The following is a 26,492-nucleotide window of genomic DNA, read 5'->3' on the forward strand; positions in this document are numbered from 1 at the left end:
TTCAAAGCTTTTGCGCCGCACGTGCGTGAAGTCCCATTTTGGCAATAGACGTGGCGGGAAGTTCAAATTCATTTGGCGGGGTATGAAAAATGCCATAAACAAAAAGTCCCGTTCCGTCACAAACAAATAGGGGACCAAAACTTTCGAATACGTGGCAACACATGGTTGGTCATTCCTGATCTCAACCCTCACAGACATGTAACACAAAAAACAAAATCCCCTACTCTTACATTACATCCCCGCCATCTTCTCTAATTTCTCCAATCCCATTTCTTCACCCCAAAATATTAAGAAAAAAAAAAAGGATAAATATACAAATCAGAAAAAATCAAATAATCGAGCAGGAAATGGGCATAAATAATCTCCTGAAATTCATGAAGACGTATGTCGAACCCGTTCACATCAAGAAATACGCTGGAAAACGTGTAAGAATTTCTAGTGTAGTGCAGTGATAGACTGTTTCCTCTTATTTTTTTATTTTTTTCTTTCTTAATTTCTGCATTTTAATTATTATTACTAGCAGTTATATGTTCAATTTATTTATTTTAATTTTTAATTTTGGCTTCTGGGTTGTGGACACAGGTGGGTATTGATGCATACTCTTGGCTACATAAAGGAGGTAGCTTAATCCAAAATTTCCTTTTATTTATTTATTTAATGTATTTTGTAATTGAAGAATGTTGAATATATGAGAATTAATTATTATTATTATCATTATTATTGGGTGCAATGGATTTTGATAAATTGTATGATTATGCAGCATATTCATGTAGTATGGAGATATGCTTGGATATGGAAGGGGATAAGAAATACTGGTTCTTACGTTACTTTATGCATCGAATAAATATGCTTCGACACTATAATATTACTCCGGTAGTTGTTTTCGACGGAGGGAATATTCCATGTAAGTCCACTACTGAAGATCAGAGGCACAGGCATGTTTACTGATTTTATTTTACGGTTGCATCGATTTTCGTCTTTATTCGACTTATGCGATTTTATTTATTAAATTATTTGAATTGATGTTGATATAGGAGAAGAAAAGCTAATCGCGATATGGCGATGGAAAAGCTCAACGACGGCGATTCTAATTCTGCCTCCGAGTTTTTTCAGGTATTAATCGATTTTTATGTTTATTTATCTTCTTGATTTGAACTGGTCTTCTCGATGCCATTGATTAGTTAAACGGATTCCAGTGAAGTATGATTTTTTTTTTTTAATTCTTTATTTCTTGATTTTGATTGGATGGGATGCAATGCTGGAGCTACTTAGAGCTCCGAAATTTGCCCGATTCTCCAAGAATGCTAAAACACGAATCAAGATCGAATTTTTTTTCTTCTCGAGATTGTGGTGTTTGTTTCATCATAAGACGGAAAATTCGTCTACTAATGTAACTCGATGTATTTGTAGAGGGCTGTGAGTGTGACCCCACAGATGGCATATCAACTCATCCAGGTAAGATAAGTCGATTTACTTTCCTAAGTACTTCCATATTTTTGTCGAAATGAACGATCGCAGATTCTTTTTTATTTTTTTTTTGATCGGATTTTAAATTCGGATAATTTGCAGATTTTAAGATCGGAGAACACTGAATACGTTGTAGCTCCGTACGAGGCGGATGCACAGCTGGCGTATCTGTCAGGTCTTGAAGCAGAAAAGGGCGGTATAGCTGCAGTAATTTCAGAGGACAGCGATTTATTAGCGTATGGTTGTCCAGCTGTAAGAATCTTAATTAATTTCTGACGTAGACGAACAAGATTCAAACTCTGTTTCGATTATGCAGTGTTGACTTTTTCTTATATGTTTTGCGCAGGTAGTCTTTAAAATGGATCGATACGGCAACGGTGAAGAGATAATAATGGAAAAGGTTTTTAAAAATACTGTTGGTTCTGTACCGTCTTTCAAAAACTTCGATAGAGAGTTGTTCACAGGTACTTTTGTATATATATTAATATAATATTTCACAAGCTTTAAAAGTTTGACTTTTGGCGCACTTGATTGAATTCTAAACATGGCTTTCTTTAGGTATGTGTGTTTTGGCTGGTTGTGATTTTCTTCCTTCAGTACCGGGAGTCGGGATTGCAAAAGCTTACGGTTTTGTTGCCAAGTATCGAAATATTGACCGTGTAAGAACATTGTTTTATTGCAATATCAAAGAAACTGGAAATATCTTTTCTTGAATCCAATTAATGTGAAGACTACAAATATTGATATATAATTGTGTTTATGATATGCTGGAACTTCGGTATTTTTAAAATGTCTCGAGTTATTTTGAAAAGGTTGACGGCACGAACAATATATATTTGAATTTTTTTCAGGTTATATCAATGTTGAAGTTTGATAAGGGTAAAGTAGTTCCTGAAGATTACGACTTTCAAAGAAGCAGTGGCAGTATTCCAACATGCCCGAGTGTATGTATCACAGAAATACATACAAAAAGTCTTCGTTTCTTTCGAGTTATCTCTCATAGCCTTATAAATCTGCTATTTATTTGAAATATTTCGACAGGTACGATTCAGTTTCAAGGCAACTCAAACACCTCAAGCCTCTTTCACCACAGCTTTTGCAGAATCAAAATCAAGATCTCGATTTCTTAGGGCCGTATCCTCTGTCTTTCATAAGTTGTGCTCGAATATATTACAATCAAATGTAATTTACTAATATTCAAAGTTGAAGATTACGGTCACCCCTGATGGTAAGATCAAATTACGAAAAACCCCCTCATGTTTGGGTCATTTGACATCGCAAAGATGAACATGTAAGAAGATTCATAGTTGAGGGGCGGTTGTAATTACCCAAATAAGAGGGGTTTTTTCGTAATTTGACCTTACCATCAGGGGTGGCCGTAATTTACCCTTTATTTTTTCTGCTCACTTTCCTTGACTGCAGTTAGAGATTTATCCCCTTCAATAGCAATTGCAATAGCTGAAGGGAATCTGGATCCGTGTACAATGGAGGCTTTTGATCAATTCCTTCAACCCGGACACGTTAGTTTTCACCGAGAAAGATTCTCGAGAGAAGAAAAAACTAGTACTGAATCGACGCAAGAAGGGTCCTTCACTATAGTTTCTCGCCACAAAACTAGCAAAAAGAGAATTAGAGGTTCGTCTTCTTTTTATGTGTTTAAAATCTTGAAAAGATTTAGCCGAACTGAATCCCGTAACTAATCATGGAATCTCGCAGGTGACATACCTCCACATGCAATAACCGACACTTCAGAATTACAAGTGAATGCAAAAGCAATCACACAGGAAGTGCTGCACTCGAGTGAAGCTATAGCCTTAGAAAAATTGGCTTTCCCTCTGAGGAACGAAGCTTCCAAAAAAAAGAAAAAAGTCCCGACTAGCTTCGCGTCGAGCAATATTCCTAATAATAACCCCTTCAAGAAAAGAAAACAAAACGAAATTCAGCTGATTCGGGAAGTTGATGTCGATGTCGATGAAGAAGCTTCTCAAGTGACTGAGATTGAGAATTCAAGAATTGTTACTGACTCGCAGGAAAGTGTGGATTCTAAACTTGTGAAGAATACTTTATTGAAAACCGCAAAGAAAGGCGACAAGTTATTAAAACGAGGTCCTTGTGGTCCCGTAGAATCCAAGACGAGTAGTATTTTAAAATTCTTTTCTCGGGTTTGATTCTTTTTCCATGTTAAATTTATAAAGATTTTGATTCATTCATCAGCATCGTAGACGTTTGTCACATTCTTTACCATAGTTTAAATGGCAGATAAACATTTGGCAGCAAACATATTAAGCTATCATTGAACTGTCGAAAGAATGTTTAACACATCAAATGAAGAGTTAAAACACTCCAGGAAAGTACTCTTGAATTTAGTCAATAGGGCCGGGGTTCTTTTTACTATCTTTAGCCTCCGATTCCGAACTAACCTTTTGGCAAAAGGAAATATCAAATCTAATGTTCGTATACTGTACTGTTAACATATTTAATTTATACCAGTTACAATTACAATTTAGCTTACAAGATTAATTTATACCTCATAGTACTTAAAACCTTGAAATATTTAACAAGTAAGCAGTTATTTATCAAGTTCTTTTGAAAAAGAAACACACAATCACTCGAGACAAGAAGTAAACCGTACGATATAGACCCTGTTTCATGCTCAATAAACTACAGATGAACTCACCAAGAAAAAAAATGAACCAATCATATATATATATATATATATATATATATATATATATATATATATATATATCATCTTGGATGCACCTTCTTCTTCTTCTTGACATGACAATGGCAATCATCATACATACTAATTCCACACCCAAATTTCCTCTTCATCTCCTTCCACATGCTCATTTTCCCATTCTTGTTTTTCTTCACCACATTATTATAATTACTAAATCCACTACCACAATTACAACAACCTCCTCCTCTCTCTATCTCTCTCCTCATCACATTACACTCTCTCTCTAACTCCTTCACCTTACTTTCCATCCTCTCTATCTCCATTCTCTCCCCTTCTTCTTCCTCCTCCCTTTTCACAAAACCACTATTACTATTCTCACTACCACCACCACCCACTATTCTCGGGACAATAGCCTCCCTAAGCTTCAACTGCGCCACATACAAAGCCTGCACCACAAACCTAACCGGCAATCTCTCGTTCTGCGCCGCGTGCTCGCACGCCCCACCGGACAACCTATTACAATTCAAAACCCTACATATCTCCTCCTTCTCCGACTCCGTCAAATGCCTGTGCTTGTCCAAATATATATCCACCGCACGGTATACTCCGTCCGACGTCCGGTGGCTCAATATTCCTTCCGATGCCGCCACCGACATGTCGGCAAACGCTACGAAAATCTCCATCTTCAAGTCTATATTGGCCGATATTTCGATCAAGAACTCGTCTATGAGCTCCGCCACTAACCCTAGCCCCGTCGGGTCCCGCCCCGTGTAGTGCATATAGAAGTTTTTCAAGATTCTCCGAACGCACTCCGTGTCGTAATTCTCGTCTTTCGCGTACCCTTGTGAAAGTATTAGCATCATGTCCTTGACCGAGGCTTGGTCTAGTTGCTTACCGATTCTTAGCTCGAGTCCGTTTATGCAATCTGAGCTGGCGTCGAGGAATTTAGCGTAACGGAGCATGTTGAAAAGAAACGTGCACGTCACCATATATCTTTCGTGAGGCAGAAGCTGCACCAAAGCTTCTAGAATCTCCCTCCGCGAAGTTTCGTCTACTTTTTCCTCGTCGGAAAATAGCCACGTTTTCGCGTATTGGCATATATTCGCTGCTATGTTCTCTTGCGGGATTTTTCGCTGGATCATTGCATTGATTAAAGGTGCATACAATCTTAATCCGAGTAAACTCAAATCTTCGGATTTCCACTCAATATCGAATAGCTTCCTTCTAGCGTTCGGTTTATAAACGTTTTCTTCGTTGGACTCTTCTTCATCGGAGATCGGAATATTAATCTTGATTGATTCTCCGAGCAAACGAGGATCTTCCATGGCCTTCGATATGATCGACTTAGCGCAGTAGTCGACAAGGCCGAGCTCCGATGCATGATCGAGGATATTCTCCGCATTCTTGAGGGCTCTTACGGAATTGTTCCAACTAGGGATAACACGGCACTCGAAGAAAGTTAGGGCTTTAGTGAGTAGGTTCTCGGGGCAGTGATCGTCGGTCATACCTAGGTATTTAGCGACGCACGAGACGCGTACGATGTTTTCGGGTGTGAGGTTTGTGCCGATGCCGTGGCAGAATCTTCGGACGATTTCCATAGATTCTCGATCGGCCGGAATATCGCGGAGAAGGTTGGAGAGGTCTGCATTAGGGTTTCTGTGTATTAGCTTTGCTATCTTTGATGATTTGGTTGCCAGAAGTTCTTTGTCTAGTGTGAAGAGTGATCCACATATATGAAGCTGGAGTTCTGATGTTAATTTGGACCTTGTTCTCCTGAATTATTAAGATTTAAATTAATTAATATAAAAATGAAATATATATATATAAATTCAATGAAGTAATTAAGCAATAACGTACCATGTTGAACATTCTATTCCTTTTCTGGCTGCTGCCATATCATATCATATCATATGATACTTTTTCTTAATGGCCTGTAAATTCACAGAGATATAAAGATAAATAAAATGTTCATTAGAAATTTAGAATTGGATGATGCAGTTGCCTACCTTATTCTGACGGCAACGGCGACGGATGGGTTACGTTGTCAACGGAGTTGGGTTAGGGCTAACGGAAGAGTTAGTAAGCTTTTAATTAATACATGTTCCAAGGAAAAAATAAAAATAAAATTGATACACTAATAACCAACGATTGGATGTAGCTGAAAGAGAGAGAGAGAGAGAGAGAGAGAGAGAGAGAGAGAGAGAGAGATACGTATGAGACTTGTTTTGAACGAGTCTAATAGCCGTTATGTATGTTTTTGGGGTTGTTAAGATATTGGGGGGTTTTTGTTAAGATATTTTGGGGATTTAAATATGAGACTTTTTATTTTTTATTTTTTATTTTTATTATTATTATTATTATTATTATTATTATTATTATTATTATTTTTTTTTTTTTTAATTTTATTCTCTCGCATTATACTATTTTGAATTAATAATCCAAATAATTCACTTTTGGGGAAATTCTGATTTTTTTGGCTAAGTGAAAAGGAATTCACTCCAATTATGTTCCACAAAAAGGGGAAAAAACGGGATATCAGAATTTTGGAAATTGGAATGAAAAAACTTGTTGCGAAATCGAAAATCTTTGGATCGGAATTGGCGGGTATTGGAAATTCCAATTTTTTAGTCACTTCAAATATGAAATGTATACTAATATTGATATTATAGGTGTAATCTTCGGAAAAAACTCGGAAAATTTTGGAATTATTTTTGGAAATTCACAACACACACACACACACACACACACACATATTACAATTTCGATAAAAAAAATCTGAATCGGATTTTCAGAATTTGGAATGAAAATATTTTTCCAAAATTGAAAAAAAATGATCGGAATCGGCGGAAATCGGAAATTCCGTTCCAATTTCCACCTCTGTTAGGGACACACAATTGTCCATTAGTCGATGTCTTATTGAATTTTATTAGGGTGAAGGGTAAATATGTCCATAACAAGGGACTTAAATGCACATTGGTCTAGACAAAAAACAGTCTTGGAAATAAACCCAACCTCATGTCATTTCTCTAAATTAAATATCCACCATATAATATAATTTTTATCAATTCCATCCATTGCACTCTAACTTCATCAATATTATACATTGACCTAAGATTTGAACAAATATATCAGATTAACCCCCATTTTCATAATTTTTTGAATTTTTTTTTCAAAAAATAATAATTTTTTTTATGAATTTTTTTTTCGTCCGGACTGATTCTAGCGTTGACTTTTCATATTTAAATTTTTATTTTTTTGAATTTTTTTCATGGCGTTGATTTTTTTCTTTTTTTAGTAATTTTTTTCTCTCTAAATTACTATGTTAACAACAAAATTATTGTCTGAAATAACAATATTGAATACCAAAACAGTAATATTATTAATATTACAGTCCCAAACCATTAATATTACTGTCCCAAACAGTAATACCGAATAGTAATATTATGAATATTACTCCCGAACGGTAATATTATTGCATGAGACAGTAATATTACGGCCGGAGACATTAATATTACGGTCAAAGACAGCAAAATTGAAAGTCAAGACGATAAAATTAATTAATACAATAAAAATACTGTCTCAGACAACAATATTACTGTCTCAGACAACAATATTACTGTCTCAGACAGTTAAATTACTTTTGGAGACAATTAATTAAAATATATGTTTTTTAAGAATAAACAAGTTTTCGAAAAAAAAGGTCAACGTCGGAGACCGGCGGTTGACCTGCCGGCAAAAAAGTTTCAGAAAAAAAATGTTAACGACGGCTGACCAACAGTCTCTGGCAGTGGCGGGTCAAAATTGGGGTGTAAATTATGAAATTGGAGTTGAATTAGAGTTTTAAGGAATTGAGGGTAATTTTGGTATATATAAAAGGGTTTTCCTTATTTGCAAATAAGTTTGAATGAGCTGCAATTACTTGGAAGATAAAAAAGTTAGATGTCTCTTTTTTAATTAAGTGCCCTTATCATGAGCTTATTTGCCATTTACCTATTTTATTAATGGAATAATTAGTGAAACCCCCCCAAAATCTTTGGGTATATTAGGGTGGATCTACACCCTTTTACATTATTAGTGAAACCCCCCTTATTAATAAATTAAATTAAATATTTATTAAATTTCGATTTAATATACCTAGTTTGCCCTTTATGTAATATTATTTAATATTTGACCTATTCTCTCCACCGTCCCCTTCTTTTCCTCTCTCCCTGTTAATATCGTTCTCTTCGCCGAGAAACGCAACCTTTTCCCCGCCGAGGAACGCAACCTACAGATCCAGATCGAGAGCCGCGAAGACGAGAGCCCCGTGTCCTCTATCACAACCTACAGATCCAGATCGAGGAGCTCTCCTCCAATTCCGGTGGCATCTTGAAGCTTTTCGATTCCAAGATCATCGGATTCGCCGCTTAGAGGTCTGTTTCCTTATCTATTTGTGTCCTTGTTCTTTTTTTTGTTACATTTATTTGGAATATGAAGCTAATATACTATGTTGATCTGTTGTGTATACGATTTAGTTAGTACAAAAAAATTGCAACTTTTTTTAGTTTGATTGGATCAAATTAGGTATAATATTTTAGATTACAAGATCTGACTAATTTAAGATTTTAGGGTTGAGATTGTTATGGGTTCTTTTGATTATGTTAATGATTTGCCGACTTGAAAACTATGCTTTAAGTTTATTGCTTTTTTTTCCTCAGATCTATGAATCTTCTAATATATGTGTTTAATATTTTCATAGTTGAATTGGTGATTTTCGTAGTTGCATTGATGTTTTTCACTGTTGAATTTGTTATTTTCGTAGGTAATTTTGTGGTATTTCCGTAGTTGAATTGGTGAAATCAATCACATACACTGATTTATGAAGAACTGTGCCGTGTTGAAGAGTAGGTAATGAAGGTGAATTGGAGAAGATCGTATTTTTTGTAGTTGTATTGGCTCAAATTTATAGTCGTTTTGCTGAAATCGATGTTGTTTTTTGTAGTTTCGATATCTTTGTAGTTGTTTTCATTAATGTGTATCTTCCGACGGGAAGATAACATTAGTTTTCGTCGTAGTTGTTTTCGTTACGGTTGTAGTTGGTTTCAATAATAGTCGTTTTTGTTGGAATTTTGGTGTGTTTTTTTTGCTTTTGCTTTTGCTTTTGTGGATTTCAATAATTTGTAGTTGATTCAATATAGTTGTTTTCATATAGCAATATAGTTGTTTTTGCACAACAATATTATTGTTTTCATTACTTTTTAGTTTGTTTGAATAAATAGTTCATTTAACAAAATAGTTGTTTTGGAGATGTTTTAATTAAATAATTAGTTAATCTTACAACTAAAATAATATAATGTATAATTAATTTAATAAATTGTGAAATTGATGTATCATTGTTTTGATACCAATTGTTTTAATAATAGTCGTTTTATAATAGTCGTTTTAATAATAGTCGTTTTATTGGCATATAGTTATTTTAACTGAAAACTAAAATAATATAGAAAAGGAATATTTAAAGAAAAATATTAAAAAAATATAAAAAATATTTTTTTTTTAAAAAATATTATTTTTTAAAGAAGAAATAAATAAAAAAACGAAAATTAAAATTAAAATATAAAAAATAAAAATATATCAAACTAGTGGATAATGAGTAGTGAATAGTGGGAGGGTAAATTTGAGAATACAAAAAGAATGGATTTCTCACTAATAAAGGAAAATGAGCTGGACCCATCCTTATTAAAATAATGTTAGAGGGGGTTCTCACTAATAGTCCCTTTACTAATTGCTCTCTTCGTTTCATTGTGAGAATTGATGTTTGATATAATTTAGAGTATTAAATAATATAATACTGGCATTCTAAAAGTGAGAGATAGTACAAGGGTGTTGCTATTTGCAGTGGTATTATTACTGAATATACTGGAATCTCATTTATTTGATTTTTTTTCTTCTCGAAATTCTCTTTCCCTCTCCCAAACTCTCTCAACAAATTCAACATTTGAAAAAAAAATCGGCTTTCAATCTGTAGCAAACGAGTCTCAATTCTGGTAATTTTTTTTTTCATATCCTACTAATTTCAATCAAATTCATTTACAATTTAGGTAAAAAACATGTTTAGGATTAAGTATTTTTCGAAAAAAAAAAAGAAAAATAGGGAGGTATTGTGCTCTGCAGCACGATTCCATTGAAATCTTCCAAGAAATCGCGCTCTAGAGCACGCGACCTTCAAGAAATTTGAATGTCTTGTGCTCTAGAGCACGATTCCATGGAAAATTCCATGGGATCGTGCTCTAGAGAACGAGACCTTCAAATTCACCTCGGATGTAGTATTTGTGTTTTGTGGAACATCATAACACATGTTGGGATTCTCGTACTTGTTCTCATATTCTTCGTCAAATTCACCTTCATTTTCCTACCAAAGTATAAAAATTAATAATCAGTATATTAGTACTAATGAGTAAAATATAAATTAAAAAACTAAAAAAAGAAATATTTACAACCTGGTCTCTTGCTCTACAACACGAATCACCAACGATCTCGTGCTCTGGGGTACGAACCCTAGGTAGTTTTGTGGTGTTCTCGTGCTTTGTAGCACGAGATCCTCAATTATTTGGAGGTCTCGTGCTAACTGCACGATACCCCCCGGCCCCTCCCCCCCACCCATTTTTCTCTTTCTTCGTTTTTACCTTGTAATTGTAATCCGGATCGGACATTGAACATGTTATTGCTCGGCAGTAAATTTGTCAAACGAGTTTCAGATTCTAAGATTTCGAATTTTTTTAGTTGAGAGAGTTTTGGTTTTTTAGAAAGTTAGAAAAAAATAGAAATGAGACTACCGCTACAAATAATCCAATTTTAGTAAAAGTTCGGCTGCAATTAGTATTTCAGATGGTATAAAACTAACAAAATTGTTTTTCCAAAGCGGGTGGTTTTTAAAACATATGTGGTAACTTAGTTAGAGTCCGTTTGACTAAACTTATTTAAAACATCTTATAAGCTCATACAAAGGATTATATATTTAATGAGTTGATAAATTGTTAGATTTTATTTAAAATTTTAATTTTTAGGATGTTTGGATATATAGCTTATAAGTTATTTCTAGATTTTATAGGTTGTTCAGATATTTGGAAATATAAAGTATTTTTATCGTCATAATGTCATAATGACAAAAAAGTACATAACATCATTATAATTATCAAATTTATTTTATTCTTCTACTTTTTTCTGAAATTATTATTGTAATATTTACAAATTACTTTATTTTCAAATACAACAATAATATAAAATTATATATTAAATAAACTAAAAATGATCTTTTTTGCGTTGATATGATATTGACTATGTGTTAAAATAAAATTATGTGTGATAAAATATTTTAAAGAAACATGTATATGGAAGTTTTAATTTTTTACCTCATTTATATATTAATATAAGTAAAAAGTTCTTATTTTTGTAAATAAATATAATTTATAAATTGAGATAATAACAATGTTCGAGTATTGTTTAACATATAAAATGTAAATTTAGAATAATTTATTTTATAATTATTATGATAATTCAACTTTAAGTGATTATTAATATTAATCTTGATTACACTAAAATGTTGTTTGAAAAACAAATATATGTTATTATTATTTATGTAATCTATTAAAGTATTTGATTCTTGTATTTTGTGTGTTTTGAAAAATAAACAAATAAGATTTTAAATAAAAAAAAGTGGGTGAAAATACTTTTTAAAACACCTTTTAAAAAAGCGTAATTGTTAAAAATTTAAGATCTTTCTTAACTTTCTTATCGAACACCTTTTAACATGTGTACTTTTAAACATTATATATATATATATATATATATATATATATATATATATATATATATATATATATATATATATATATATATATATATATATATTAATCTATATAAGAATGTATTCCCCCACCAGCTTCTCCTCCCATTCTTTTCTCTTTTTTTTTGGCCCCTATATTACTAAAACGACATCGTTTTGGTATTTTCCATCTCAAAAGCAACTGCTAGCATTTCCTTTTTCAATTTCATTTAATGCAGTCGGTACTCTGCTGTAGGGGTCCACTGTCGGTTCATGACGCAATATTGCGTATGCAGCACACATTTTCTCTTTCCTGCTTTTATTTTATTTCAGAAATTCCTTGCTCTTCCCTCCTCTTCTTCCATTTCTCTCTCCTACCTTTATTCTTTTTTATTAATTTTTCTTCTCATGTGGGCCCAGCTATCTTCTCTCCTCTTCTTTCACCGACCTAATTGCTGGTGTTCTCTACTGAGATTATTTTATATTGTTTCCATGTGGCCCCAAATATCTCATTTTTTTATTTATTTTCAATTTTTCATTCTTATAATTCTTTCTTCTTTTCCAATTTAAATTTTATATTAAATACTCTAAAAAAACACAAATTATTTTCATTATTTAACCTACGTAATTACGTCTTTCATGGGCACCAGTCTACATTTTTTAATTTTCTATTTCTGTTTTTTTATCCAACAATTTTGTGCTTTCGTTTCTTTATATTTCTTTTATTTTATATTAGTTTTTTTTTTATAATTTATTTTATATTACTTTAGTCACCATAAATAATTTATTTTATATTACTCCCAATCTTGTTTTCTCCCCCAACAAATTTCTCTAGCTTTTAATTTTTTTTTTAATCATTTCTCTCTCTTGACTTCAATCTATTTCCTTCTCTCACCCTTTTCTTTTTCATTTTTATTTTACTCTACATCTTACATAATATAGTGCAAAAATTGTCTCAATATGTCCAAACATTTCCCACGTGGCCTCAAGATCAATAGTTTCCCTTTTTTTTTCTCCTCTTATTTTATAGTAGTTCAATCATTTAATCCAAAATAAGACTACAAAATTTTTTTTTTCTAATTAAAATATATTTTAGGTTCAATTTATTTACAACTTAAAAAGAATTTGTTTTAAATCCGTAAATGCTATTGTGTGGACTATTTTTATATTAGTCCAAATAGAACCCATGCAAATAATGTTTGAAATTTGATATAATTTTTTTTTTTCTTTCAATAACATAAAACAAAGAAAAACATATAATACAAAACAAAATAAAAAAGCATAAATAATGGGCAAACAGCACCGCGCATTGCGCGGTGCACACCCCCTAGTATATATATATATATATATATATATATATATATATATATATATATATATATATATATATATATATATATATATATATATTCAGGGCAAATGACAAATAAGTTCATGACAAGGGCACTTAATTGAAAGAATGACATTCAACTTTTTTGTTTTTCAAATAAATCCAGTTCATTTAAATTTATCTGCAAATAAGGAAAATCTTCTTATATATACCAAAATTACCCCCCAATTCATTGAAACCCAATTCAACTCCCATTTCATGATTTACACCCCAATGTCATCAACTAACCAATTTTAACCCTAATTTCAATTTTGACCCCAATTTTGACCCGCCACCACCGGAGACTGCCGGTCTGCCGCCGTTGACTTTTTTTTTTTTTTTTTTTTCCGGTAAGTCAACCACCGTTGACTTTTTTTTTTTTAATAATTTTGTTTTTTCTTAAAAAAAGTATTTTAATTAATATTACTGTCTTGGCTACTAAATTACTGTTTCCAACAGTTATTTAATTGTCGGAGACAGTAATTTAACAGTTAATTGATTTTTTTTTCTTCAAACATATTTTAATTAATATTACTGTCTTGGCTGCTAAATTACTGTCTCCAGCAGTTATTTAACTGTCGGAGACAGTAATTTAACTGTTAATTGACTTTTTTTTTTTTTTTTTTGAAATTTTTTTTCTAACAAAAATTATTTTAATTAATATTACTGTCATGGCTGCTAAATTATTGTCTCCAACAGTAATTTAACTGCCTTAGACAGTAATATTAATAATATTACTGTTCGGGAACATAATATTCATAATATCATTGTCCCAAACAGTAATATTACTGTATGAGACATAAATCTAGTAGCCAATACAGTAATATTAATTAAAATATTTTTTTCTAAGAAAAAAAAATTCGAAAAAAAAGTCAACGCCGGAATCTGGCCGGAAAAAAAAAATTTCAGAAAAAAAAATATTTTTTTCAAAAAATTATTATTTTGGAGGTTAATGTGATATATTTGTTTAAATCCGGGGTTAGTGTGTAATAGTAATGAAGTTAGAGCATAATGGATGGAATTGATAAGAATTATATTATGAAGGGTATTTTAGACTAAAGACATGGGGATAAGTTTATTTGAAAGACTGTTTTTTTTTGTGGACCAATGTGCATTTAAGTCCCATGTGATGGACCTATTTGCCAGTCAAGAGCTTATAAACTTAGCCAAACATGCTCTAAATACTATTTGGTATGGGGAGATTAGAAATCAATCGATATTATCCGGGCAAATTGCATATAACCAGGCCCGTTCCTGGGAATTCGGGGGCCCTAGGCGAGGTTTAAAGAACAATTGAAAACAGGGGCCCCTATTTGATTAACTATTTTTTTATTATTAATGGATGTTCGAAATTGAATGTAGTAAAAAAAATTATATTTTTTTCTAAAAATGAAAAAAATAAAGATTCTGGGGGTTCGGGGCAGTGCCCCCGAAATATTTTTTGAAATGTATGAATATAAAGTAACTAAAAATATGGACAAAAATTTAAAATTAACAATATGATTTGCTGGTTCACTTCCTCCCGTGATATATAATTTTTATAGCAATAGACTTCAAAAATATTTATAAACTTGAATACACTAATAAATATTGATTCTTATTTTAAAATAAAAATAAGTTATTAAGACATTATAAATTAATATTTAGGGGCCCCAAAGTTAAGAAAATTTCAAAAATATCTATTGATCATTTAGTTTATTAGAATTGATGTTCAAAATATTATATATAATAAATTTTTAAAAATAATTACTAATATATAAAGTGTATATAAAATTATTTGGGGGCCCCAAATTTTCGAAAAAAATCGGGGGCCCTAGGCGACCGCCTACTTCGTCTCCCCTCAGAACCGGCCCTGCATATAACCCAAAGGAGGAGGACTTATTTGCTCTCCTATCCTAAACAAATACAGTCCGATAAAAAATTCTATCCTCTCCTCTTACCCAAAATACACCTCACAGTATAATTTATATCAATTTCATTCATAAAGTCCCAACTTAACAAATATTTCACATTGACCCTAGATTTATTTTAATAAATATAGCACATTAACCCCATTTTCATAATGTTTTGAACAAATATTTTTTTTTTCAGAAAATATTTTTTTCTTTGTACATTTTTTTTTCCGGCCACTGAACGGTCTTGATTTTTTTTTTTTGAAATACACTTGTTAACCTCAAATTTAAATGTCTGCAAAATAAATTACAAGACAAGAAAAAATAGGAACAAATAAATATATTTAATCAAAACGAAATGTGTTACAATCTTTGTTGATTCCTCTGATTCTTCTCCTAGATTTAATCCAAGGGCCGAAGCTTGTTCTTGAATTGAAAGCTTGATTCCTTCCTTGATTTGCGGAAGTAGATATGGATATCTAGAAATTGATTTGGGGATTTCTAGGTCTTTGTGGATATGGCGCCTTGATGAAGATGTAGAACCTCCGCGGTTGTTGTTCTTCGCCGTGGCAAGAGCTTGAGACTTGAGAGCTTTTGAGAGCTTAATGTACGCCTTGATTCTTGTGTCCTTGTATATGTGGTGTTTGATACCTCATTTTATAGGCTCGGTTTAGGGTTTCTTGACTTGAAGCTTGGGTCGATGAACTTGGACCCTTGCAGCTTACTCCATGTGTGCTAGATTTTATAAGCCCAAATAGCTAACTCAAATGAATAAGAATTTAGTACTTATTTCGAGTTAACCCACATTGCACATTTTCGAGATCCAGGTTAATAACCGATTTTCTTGGGCTATTAATCTGTATTATAATCTCAAAATTTTGATATAAAACTCAAATTTATAATGGACTTTTCATCGAGATCCAAATTAATAGTCAATTTATAGAAGCCATTACTTTGTAATTTAATCTCAAATTTTCGATGTCAACAACACTTTTTTTCCGATTTTTTTCCCGCCACCACCGTTGGCTGTTTTTTTTTGAAATTTTATTTTATGAACAAAATTCTATTTTTTTTAAATTATTTTATTTCACGCCATTGACAGGTCTTACACAGTAATATTAATTATCACAGTAATATTTATTTTCATAGCAACATTAATATTTCCAGTAATATTAACATTAATAAAAATATTTTTCTAACATAAACATTATTTTTTTCCATACTAACATTAATTTTTTTTAATAACATTAATTTTTAATAGTAATATTAATTTTCACAGTGACATTAATTTTAGCAGTTACATTAATTTACTTTAAAATTTTGTCGCAGTGCATGCATTATTTGTTTTTACAGTAACATTAACTTTGTTTATATATTTTTCTCATGCAAATATTAATTTTAAATAGTAATATAATTTTTCACAGTAATATTAATTTTGATAGTAGTTTTAGCTATCATATTAACATTAATTTTGACAGTAATACTAATTTCTACTACAGTTTTGTCGCAGTAACATTAATGTTTTCTCACAGTAACACTAGGTTGTTTGTTTTTTTCGCACGATAACTTTAATCATTTTTCATAGTAATATTAATTTTCCACAGTAATATTGGAGGCCGAGACAGTAATATTAATATTAACATAATAAAATTAATTACTATCGCAGAAAGTAATATTGCACTGAAATAGTAAAATTGCAGTCCGAGACAATAAATTTAATAATATTACTCTTTGAGACAGTAATGTTACTGAAAAATAGTTTTTATTTTTTTAAGTCAACGGCTCGTGACCTGCCGGGGAAAAAAAATCAGAAAAAAAAACAATACAAAAATAATAAAAAAATAAAACGGAGACCAGCAGTCAATGGTGGCGGTTGGCCGAAAAAAATTAAGAAAAGAAATTCAAAAAGAGAAAAGAAATAATTGGAGACCGGTGGTGACAGTCAAAATCGGGGTCGAAATTGGGTTATGGGTCAAAATTAGTTAATTGATGAAATTGAGAGTAAATTAGGGGTTAAATCATGAAATTGGGTGTGAAATAAGGTTTGAAGGAGTTAGTGGTAATTTTATAAAGTTATGTTCCTCCCTTAATTAAGTACAATTTAGATTTTAAGGAATATATAGAGGAAGGCTTCACGTTAGCTCATGTTTCATTTTATTTGTCCATCCTTGAGGAATTTCAGTTTCCTGAGAAAACAAGTGTAGTTTCGATATTAAACATAACAGTTTTCAACAAACAACAAAATGAAAGTGACACTAATAATAATTGAATATTGAGGTGCTATCATTCTTTTGTAATCAAACTCAGTTAAAAAAATATATCTATATTAAAATATCAAATATTAATGAAGCATAATGCAGTTGTAACTTGTAAGCATCCAAGCAAGCAACTGACGATTTGTTCGACCCTACACCGGGTGATAAACACCGGGTGGGTGGGTCTTCTGCTGCCACGTGTATCTTTTTTGTATTTTATAATAGATTACCCACTAGGGTTTACCTTTAGGGGTTTTAGAAAAAAAAAAAAACACGTGGCAGCAGAAGACTCACCCGGTGTTTATCACCGGATGTAGGATTGAAGGAACCCAACTTGACAGATATTTGTATAATTAAATATTGTAATTAGTCAATTGTATTGTATCAAACGCCGCCGTCCATAATGTTAAATACCGCAATTCATTCGTTAAATAAAGGGGCATGATAGATACAAAATTATTTTTGATAGGTTGCAGAGTAAATTCCAATATATATTCACAAATTCTTAAACTTAATAAATTCTCTCTTTTTTCGATTTAACAATTGGAGTTAAATAAGGGTTTCAAAGAGTTGGGGGTAATTTTGCTATAAATAAAAAAGTTTTTCTTACTTGCAAATAAGTTTCAGTGATGCGGATTCATTTCAAAGACAAAAAATGTTGAATGTCTATTTTTTAATTGGGTGTAAATTAGGGCCGGACGGCCCATTTTTTTGAGAAAAATGGATGCCATACACCTAGTGACTTTAATTTCAAGAGAATAGATGATTTATCTCTCGTAAACGTGGCAGTTGAAAGAACCAAATTATGAGTATTAATTTAGTTTTCTCTCTATTATTTGTTTACATTATTTCTTTGCATATTTTTTTTTTTCTTTTCTTTTCTTTTTTTTTGTTCTTCAAATAAAATTGAAATTTCCCTTATAATACATAAACTTAATGATTTAGCTAATAATATTATATTTTGTAGCCAATGAATTCTTTAATTTATTTGGATTTTTTTTTTAATCATAAGTAATTTCATATGAAGTAGATAAATAAGTATAATAAATTCTGTATGCATTTATTTTGGGTCTTGAGAATCAATTCCCAACACATATAAGATTGAATTAAGATGTGTTGTAAAAGGAATTTTTTTATTTAAAGAAAAAGAGAAAAACAAAAATCAAGAAGAAAGTAAAAGAAATATAAAGATAAATAGAGATGGAAGTTATAATTGCCCCACTCTAGGAGAGATGAGAAAACAAATCATATTCCATTCAAAATCCACATGTCATGATGTTAGTGGTGTCCATTTTTATTAGTAAAACGGAGCGTCCGTTTTGAATTAAATTCCTTTTTAATTTAAGGGGCTTGCTATTATCAGTGCGGTTTTTTCCAGCTACAGTGCGAAATAATTCATTTGTCAAAAAACACTTTAACCTTTTACAAAATCCTCTCAACATCCAAATATTTCGACTTTCGTAGATCGTGATTTGTTTTCGTAGAAATCAGTTAAAACCCAACGATTATCAAGATGGCCAACATCGATCCCGTAAATGAGGTAAAAAAATACGTGTTAGTGTGATTTTTTTCGATTTTCAGTCGTTTCGTGTAGAATATCACGAAATTATTCAAGTCATTTCGTGTTGTTTTGCACGAAATGAACACTTTATTCGTGTTTTCCAGTCATTTCGTGTACAATACTACGAAATTATACCTATTATTTCGTGTAAAGTCACACGAAATAGCAGTAAAACTGTTTTGTTATTCATTTCGTGCAGTACTATACTAAATGTATGAATACATTTCGTGTAAAATTACACGAAATGTATGCATATACTTCGTGTGATTTTACACGAAATACCTAGTATTGTTATTAATTTTTTTTGTGCAAGTATCTAACCTTTTTTTTGTATTTACGCAGCCATATGACGACAATTTGTATTTTGATCCCTCGGTTTTGGATAAAAAGGAATATGAAGATTTCTCTCACTTCTTCCAAGTTGATATTGTGTTCGGCAGTAGGGAAGAATTAATCAACTGGGCGAAAGAAACTGCAGTTAGTCATTGTCACCGTTTGATTTGTCAGTCTAGAAGGGAGAATGCACAGTACATGACGTGTGACAAATACGGACATGGCCGACAAACGAATATCGATGTGGAAGATCCTAGAAACTCAGGAACAAAAAAATGTGGTTGTCCGTTCAAATTGATTGGCAAAAGGTCAAGGTTTGATGAATTATGGCGGTTGACTGTCAGCGATGGCAGGCATAGTCATCGTCCGACTTTGTTTCCTCACGGACAAGGTACGACTAGTCGTATAACTCCGCAACAGAAAGCAAGAATTAAAGAATTGCGAAATTCTCACGTGAAGCCAATGCTGATCATGGATAGACTGAGAAAAGATGATCCGACGATACAAACCTCTATGAAGCATGTTTACAATGAGTTGGCCAAGATTAAATCTGAGGAAATGGAGGGCATGACTGTTATTCAGTTTATGATCCGAGTATTTGCACACACTATCTTTGGAATACTCATGGGCTCCCATGCGCGTGCAAAATTGTGCAGAAAATGGAAGATAATGACACGTTCGTCATTTCAGACTTGCATCCATTCTGGAGTACCATGGCAGTTGAGCCTTCGGAGCTACCTGAGTATCAAGTAAACCGCGAGGAGATTGTGGATAGACAGATTGATGACCTGAATTGCAATTTGAAGAAGATGAATTACACGAGTAAGATAAATGCCGTGGCCTCATTGCGTGGCATCGTTTATCCGTCTACGTCGCATCTGTCCGAGCCATCATTTGTTAAGACCAAAGGACGACCAAAGAATAACTCGACAAAGAGAGACCCTTCTGGATGGCAGTATCATATTGATGAGGAGACAATTAAGTCGTCGTGTGGTTCCAAGGGTCGCCAAACCTCATCTGGTGCAAAGATTCCTAAAACAAAGGTTGAGAGAAGCACTGATGGAACGCCTCAATCGAAGATGAAAGGTCGTGGTTCTCGTATTCCCACACAAGAATCTGCTGCCCCTACAATACCTGCACATGAAGGAATCGACTTTTATTCTTTCGTGCCCAGATTTATGGTCCGTCTTATTCAAGATTATGTTAACGTGATGGCGGATGGCAACTGTGGGTACCGGTGCGTTGCTCAAGCCGTGTACGGGGATCAAGAAAGATGGCCGCAAGTGAGAGGGGAGTTGCTTATTGAGTTATACGAGCATGCTAGTGTCTACACGGCGATGTTTGGCAGTACCGGATACGTTGAGGTCATACGCAAGTGTGACTGGACCTCAGGGCCTTGTCCACAAGCTTATTGGATGGACATGAATGAAATGGGATTGGCCATTGCTACCAGATACAGTGCATTAGTGGTACTTTTGACTCAAGTAGGGAGTATGACTTACCTTCCTATGTTTGGCAGTGGTCACTTATCATGTATGATTGTTGTGACATTGCACAACAATCATTTCATGTTTGTTAATTTGGTCGCAAATAGTCCACTACCACCAATCCATCCGGCATGGGTACACCATAGAGCTAAAAACTTGAGGCACTTACTCAAAACGTACAAACCCCGACTACTCTTGTACGAACAATTAAAGTCTGGTCGGTAGTTCAATTTGTAGTTGTATCTGAAATCTAGTTCAATTTTATTCGTATTTGAAATTTAGATCAATTTGTAGTTGTATTTGAATTCTAGTTCAATTTGTAGTTGTATTTGAATTCTAGTTCAATTTTTAGTTGCATTTGAATTCTAGTTCAATTTGTATTTGTATTTGAATTTTTTATTATTTCGTACTGAATTTACCGAAATGTCACTTCATATTTCGTGGAAAAATCTACGAAATATGGTCTTCCATTTCGTAGAAAATTCCACGAAATATGGTCTTCCATTTCGTAGAAAACTCCACGAAATATGTTCTTCCATTTCGTGTACGTTTACACGAAATACACGATTTTTTTTAATCTAACAGTTTCGTCCTTCGTGTTCTATAACAATAAACACCGCTATTTCGTGTGAAAAGACACGAAATTATTGAGTGTATTTCGTGTAATAATACACGAAATAGCGGGCGAATTTGGTTTTTTTTTAGGAAAGTTACAAATGAAATAAATCGCACTGCAAGCCGGTAAAAACCGCACTATGAATAGCATTTCAGTTAATTTAATTAGAAAATGTACATCCAACTTGTTTGTCACGAACTTATTTGTCGTTGCAGTTAAATCAACCGAATAATAATAAGCAGGTGTAACGTCTACTTTTCCTATTTATCCAATCTCTTCATTTATACAATATCTTACTCTTAAAACTGCCTATTCCAGACATTGAACAGCTTCACTTAACAACCAAAGGAAACAGCTTCAACAACCATAGAAAACATTCTTGTTATCATCAAATTATATAGTTTTCAACGAACAAATTTAGAGTTATTCCTCAGAAATTAACGCCTGAAAATTACTACACAACCCAACACACCACAACACAAAACACTTCTCTTCAACATGCAAGACTTTCTTGTTGATAAAAATTATAATAACCCTTACAAAGTCTCACCTCTTCAATGCCAAGTCCCGTTATCCCACATTCAAAATCAGCCCCCGATATCAACAGTCCCGATTCGCCCTCGAACGAACCGGCTTCAGCCAAGTCCGTCCGATCGTCTCGCTCGACGGGCTCCCCCGTAACTACTACACCATGGCCCACAAAATTAGCCGACTACATCAAATCGAAACCCAAGAACTCGGACCTAACCGAAGAGAGGCTCCACGAGTTCAACAAAAGATACGCAAACAATACAAGCAGCAGCCCTTACTACAAGGGCTTAACCGACTTTTCGCTCGTGATCAACCGAGAGAAGCTCTCCGGATCGAGCCCCGGAAGGGAGAGCCACGCTGCGACGAGCTTCGTCAGTTCCGGATCGAGGACGAGCTTCGTTGTCAAGGTGCAAGAATGGGGTTCCTCTTGCTTTACATCGAAAAGGAACGAGAGATTAAGTTTGTCGTCTTCGGCTTCTTCTTCTTCTTGGACAAAAAGCTCCTCCTCGACGAAACAATCTCACGACACGAGGTTTATGACATCATCTTCCTCGTCAGCATCATCGAAAGTCACGGAAACTAACATAAAGACTACGAGAAACGACTCTCTATCTGAGAAGAAGAAAGTTACTTTTCCCAATACCTCGTCAACTACGGAGAAGCCGTTAAGGGAGAGAGATACCGAACCGCAGCCATCTATGATGCCGCTACCACCGCCAACCGTGTCACCACCGGAGTTATTACCATATCCACTACCACTGATCTCACCGCCGCAGCCACCAGCTGTGCAAGCACCACCACCACTTTGGACACCAGGTGCCGGAGGAGGAAACGAAAGAGAGTACGTCTGGGCAGACACGTATCGGCCTTATTGGCTGCAAGAATTTCTGTGCAATAGAAATAAAGCTCTTTGGCTAAAGAGCATCGTGAGGAACTGGCACGACAAAGCGGAACAATGCGGTCACTTCATATTCGAAGGGAATCCCGGGGTCGGAAAGAGAACCATGATCTGGGCTTTGCTTCGAGAAGCTTTCGGAGAAGACAAAGTACAGGTACAACAATTAAAGATTTAAATTAATTTTGACAAGAATATGCATGTCGATTTCCACTTTTCGCCAACGTAAAATGGGGGAGTTAGATGCTTACGATGGGTGGATTTGAACCGTACGTAGATTTGATTAAATAACTACCCACTAAGCACACATACATGTGGGGTGTGTGTGATTATGTTTAAATCTACGGTTCAAATCCACCCAGTGTAAATAATCAAGGTGTAGCATGTAATTTCCCGTAAACTGCAGGTTACGAGCAATCGTAACATCTCTTATCGTATGATATAACAACAACGTGTTGTATTTTTCTAACCTAAAGAGCCGTAACGAATGTAGTGTTTTACGTCAAAACAACATTTTCTATGTTATATGGTTTGATGTTGTTTGATTATATCTCAGATGTTTTTATCCACAGGCAAGAGAAGAATGCAAGAAATTTTACTTGAAGGTAAATTCCGCAATATTCAAACTTTTCGCAACTCGACGGATACGTCGTTAATTCAGGAGTTCTAATACCGTTTTCTCAGTTACGAACCCGGGGACTTCATAACTGAACTGCATCTATATTTATTAATATGGCAAAAGAAAGTCTTCTTTAGCAACGTCTATCTAAAAGCATATATGCTAATGATTCGACACTTCTTGCGTTAGTGAAAGAAGCAAGCATGTCAAATGTAATGAGTCGTATAGATAACCGTTAGAACTTATTGAAATACCGTTCATATAAGAAAGAGACGGACGGACGACCTGTCAAGGATTATCTCTCGGTTGGAGAAATCAAGATAAGAGGATCAAACAATTTCTTCTGACTCTTTTTCAAATTCGATAATTGCTGGTTTGAAATTATATTAATTAAGTCGAAATTTTAGTATTACATACCTCAACTATAACTCAAGTGCATAGGAAAGAAGAATAGGTTATGCATGCAAAAACAGAAAAGTACGTATAAATTGAGTTCTTCGAGTAACAATTCCACTTTAGTTTCTACATTGACATCAATCACTTTATTCATCACAGGGAGAAGCAGTCGGTAGCATCTTCGTGAATTTATTGGTATCGCCGCAACATGTCGAAGTCAACCTTTCCGAACTTAAAGGTTACGAGAAGCATATCATCGTTGAACTTATCAAAGAGAAAAATAATATCCCGTCTGATACAACGACTTTGAACTGCAATGGCGATAACTGTAAAGGTATAAATTGGCATACTATTTTTTAAGCAATGATTTTCACATCAAAGATATAGACCAATGGCACGCCATGTAATTAATCAACTGTAAACCATGCAGCCATTATTCTACACGAGGCGGAAAAGCTATCGACCGATGCCCTGTCGTATATTAAGTGGATGCTAGAGAGGTTTAAAGGATGCAACAAGGTATTCTTTTGCTGCAGTGATGCCAAAAAGCTTCAGCCGATAGTGCCACTCTGCACGTACGTTCAACTCCTCGAACCTTCCGTTGAAGAGGTAGCAATATTATATTCTAATGCTTTTATAAAATGTCGAAACTCGTCATTCAAACTCAAACCTTTGACGACTGGGATTATATAGATTCTCGAAGTTTTGGCATTCATAGCAAAAAGAGAAGGGATACAGTTACCTCAACAGTTGGCGTATAAAATCGCGATCAACTCCAAGAACAACCTGAGACAGGCTATACGCTCGTTCGAAGCCACGTGGCACTTCAGGTATAATATACATATATACGTACAAAAATGTATAGTGCTTAGCTAACATTTTTCGTTTCCGATACTTTGGATACGAAATGAAGTGGCTGCAGTGACTCTCTAAAGGAAGACCAAGATATCAAAATGGGGTGGGAAGATAGAATAGCCAATATTGCTAAAAATGTTCTAAAAGAGCAAAGCCCGAAGCAGTAAGTACCGTTACGATATAGGACAAAATGCATTTCACCCCCTATAAATTTCGCATTTTTGCACTTTCCCCCTTAAAAATTCAAAAGAGGGTTACTCCCCCTTCGAAATACTATTTCGGTTGCACTACTTCGTCCTAGAAGCCAATTTTTGGAGGGCATTGTGCAACAAAAATAACATTTTAAAGGGGCAGCGTGCAAAAATGTTGTTTTTTAAGGGGCAACTTGCAACAAAAATACTCAATTGTGGTACATAATATTCTATCGGAGTTTTGCTATTAGGGCCATGTGCAACAAGAATAACATTTTGAAGGGGGAGATTTTCTTTTCAAAATTTTGAGGCGTAAAGTGTTAAAATTAGAAACTTATAGAGGGCGACGTGCAATTTTCCGTAAGATATATAACATATATATACAGCAAATTCAGTCATATATATATTCAGTCTCACAGAATGAATCGTCTGCTTTCGATAGGCTGTATAATATCCGTGGAGAACTTCAAAACCTTATAGAGCACAATGTAGCTCCGGAGTTCATATTCCAAGTAAGAAGAAGTACTTAGTTTTCGATTTACCGTAAAAGATTATAATTTATTAACCAATTATGTTCATGCAGAGTCTCAAAGATGAACTGAAAAACATTCTACCTGAGCAGTTAAAACAACAATTCGACCACCTGTACGATGAATATCAAGTATGAACCTCCACCGCCTATATATCACTAGTGTTTTTCTTTCGGTTTTTCAAATGACTCATTTGTCCTTGATAAAGTGAAATCGCGTAAATGGCGCGGCTAAGCCCTTTTTTTGTTCGTTCCTAGAAATACCATGCTGTTAGTAGGTACTTGCTGTCTGCAACTCAACAAGAGGAGCTCGGTAAAAGACAACACGATCAAAGAAAGAACGTTCAACAGTTCATGCGGATCGAAGGTAATTTGGCAAAATAAAAAAGAAAATCAATTAAATGAATATATCCGAAGCTTTATTCATGGTTCATGTACTATCGTCGTCGTCTGTGAAATTGAATCACGGTACCATACTAATTGTTTATTCGACGTACGTACAGAGTTTATAGCAAGATTCATGAGTTGGTACAAGGGGTTGGTTAACAAGGAATATACCTGATCAGATTGAATTCAGGGAGGCCACTTGACATTGTTATTCAAGTTTGCAGACAATCATTTGTCTTTGGGGTTCACTATATATTTTCAGTTTTAAATTAAAATAAGACAGGATGTAAAATACCATAGTTTTATATCTTATAAAGCTATATATATGTTTTATAGTATGTATATTGTGTAAAACTTATTCAGGGGTCAGGACTATTAAGGGCATGTTTGGCTAAACTTATTTAAAACATCTTATAAGTTCCTGCATCTAATAAGATGTTTTACGAGCTGATAAGCTGTTAGATTTTATTTAAAAAAAAAAATTAAGGTGTTTAGGTATGTAGCTTATAAGTTACTTTTAGTTTTTATAAGTTGTTTAGGTGTCTCGAAATAAAAGGTCTGTTTATCGTTATAATGACAAAAAAATACATCACGTCATTATAATTGTTAAACTTATTTTAGTCAA

General features: G+C 33.6%; 3 protein-coding genes and 1 long non-coding RNA gene across 4 annotated transcripts; 3 read left to right on the forward strand and 1 right to left on the reverse strand.

Moving 5' to 3' along the window:
• The first annotated feature begins 231 nt into the window (after positions 1 to 231).
• On the forward strand, positions 232 to 3,731 carry LOC105950624 (exonuclease 1). The gene is given in 13 exon segments (XM_012973993.2): positions 232 to 425; positions 583 to 619; positions 761 to 935; positions 1,035 to 1,113; positions 1,411 to 1,455; positions 1,570 to 1,719; positions 1,814 to 1,931; positions 2,026 to 2,126; positions 2,319 to 2,368; positions 2,370 to 2,411; positions 2,509 to 2,601; positions 2,894 to 3,102; positions 3,184 to 3,731. Coding segments are annotated over 13 exon segments (1,629 nt in total). The 5' UTR covers positions 232 to 347; the 3' UTR covers positions 3,636 to 3,731.
• Positions 3,732 to 3,995: 264 nt separating this feature from the next.
• Positions 3,996 to 6,087, reverse strand: LOC105950578 (BTB/POZ domain-containing protein At5g17580). The gene is made up of 2 exons (XM_012973944.2): positions 6,008 to 6,087; positions 3,996 to 5,923 (listed from the first exon to the last, which is right to left on the reverse strand). The coding sequence occupies exons 1-2, from the start codon at positions 6,043 to 6,045 to the stop codon at positions 4,216 to 4,218; spliced, it is 1,746 nt and encodes a 581-aa protein (XP_012829398.2). The 5' UTR covers positions 6,046 to 6,087; the 3' UTR covers positions 3,996 to 4,215.
• Positions 6,088 to 8,203: 2,116 nt separating this feature from the next.
• On the forward strand, positions 8,204 to 9,256 carry LOC148768078 (uncharacterized). Its single transcript, XR_016033641.1, has 2 exons — positions 8,204 to 8,562; positions 8,952 to 9,256. It is a non-coding gene; the product is annotated as an uncharacterized LOC148768078 (long non-coding RNA).
• Positions 9,257 to 21,882: 12,626 nt separating this feature from the next.
• On the forward strand, positions 21,883 to 26,318 carry LOC105950579 (replication factor C subunit 3). Its single transcript, XM_088822869.1, has 10 exons — positions 21,883 to 23,047; positions 23,463 to 23,495; positions 24,065 to 24,239; positions 24,336 to 24,514; positions 24,599 to 24,735; positions 24,819 to 24,923; positions 25,394 to 25,463; positions 25,535 to 25,612; positions 25,739 to 25,847; positions 25,984 to 26,318. The coding sequence occupies exons 1-10, from the start codon at positions 22,022 to 22,024 to the stop codon at positions 26,040 to 26,042; spliced, it is 1,971 nt and encodes a 656-aa protein (XP_088678995.1). The 5' UTR covers positions 21,883 to 22,021; the 3' UTR covers positions 26,043 to 26,318.
• Positions 26,319 to 26,492: the final 174 nt, after the last annotated feature.

This window comes from Erythranthe guttata, chromosome 9, assembly GCF_056151865.1.
Source record: "Erythranthe guttata isolate IM_541 chromosome 9, IM_541, whole genome shotgun sequence".
In the NCBI taxonomy this organism is placed as follows: Eukaryota; Viridiplantae; Streptophyta; class Magnoliopsida; order Lamiales; family Phrymaceae; genus Erythranthe; species Erythranthe guttata.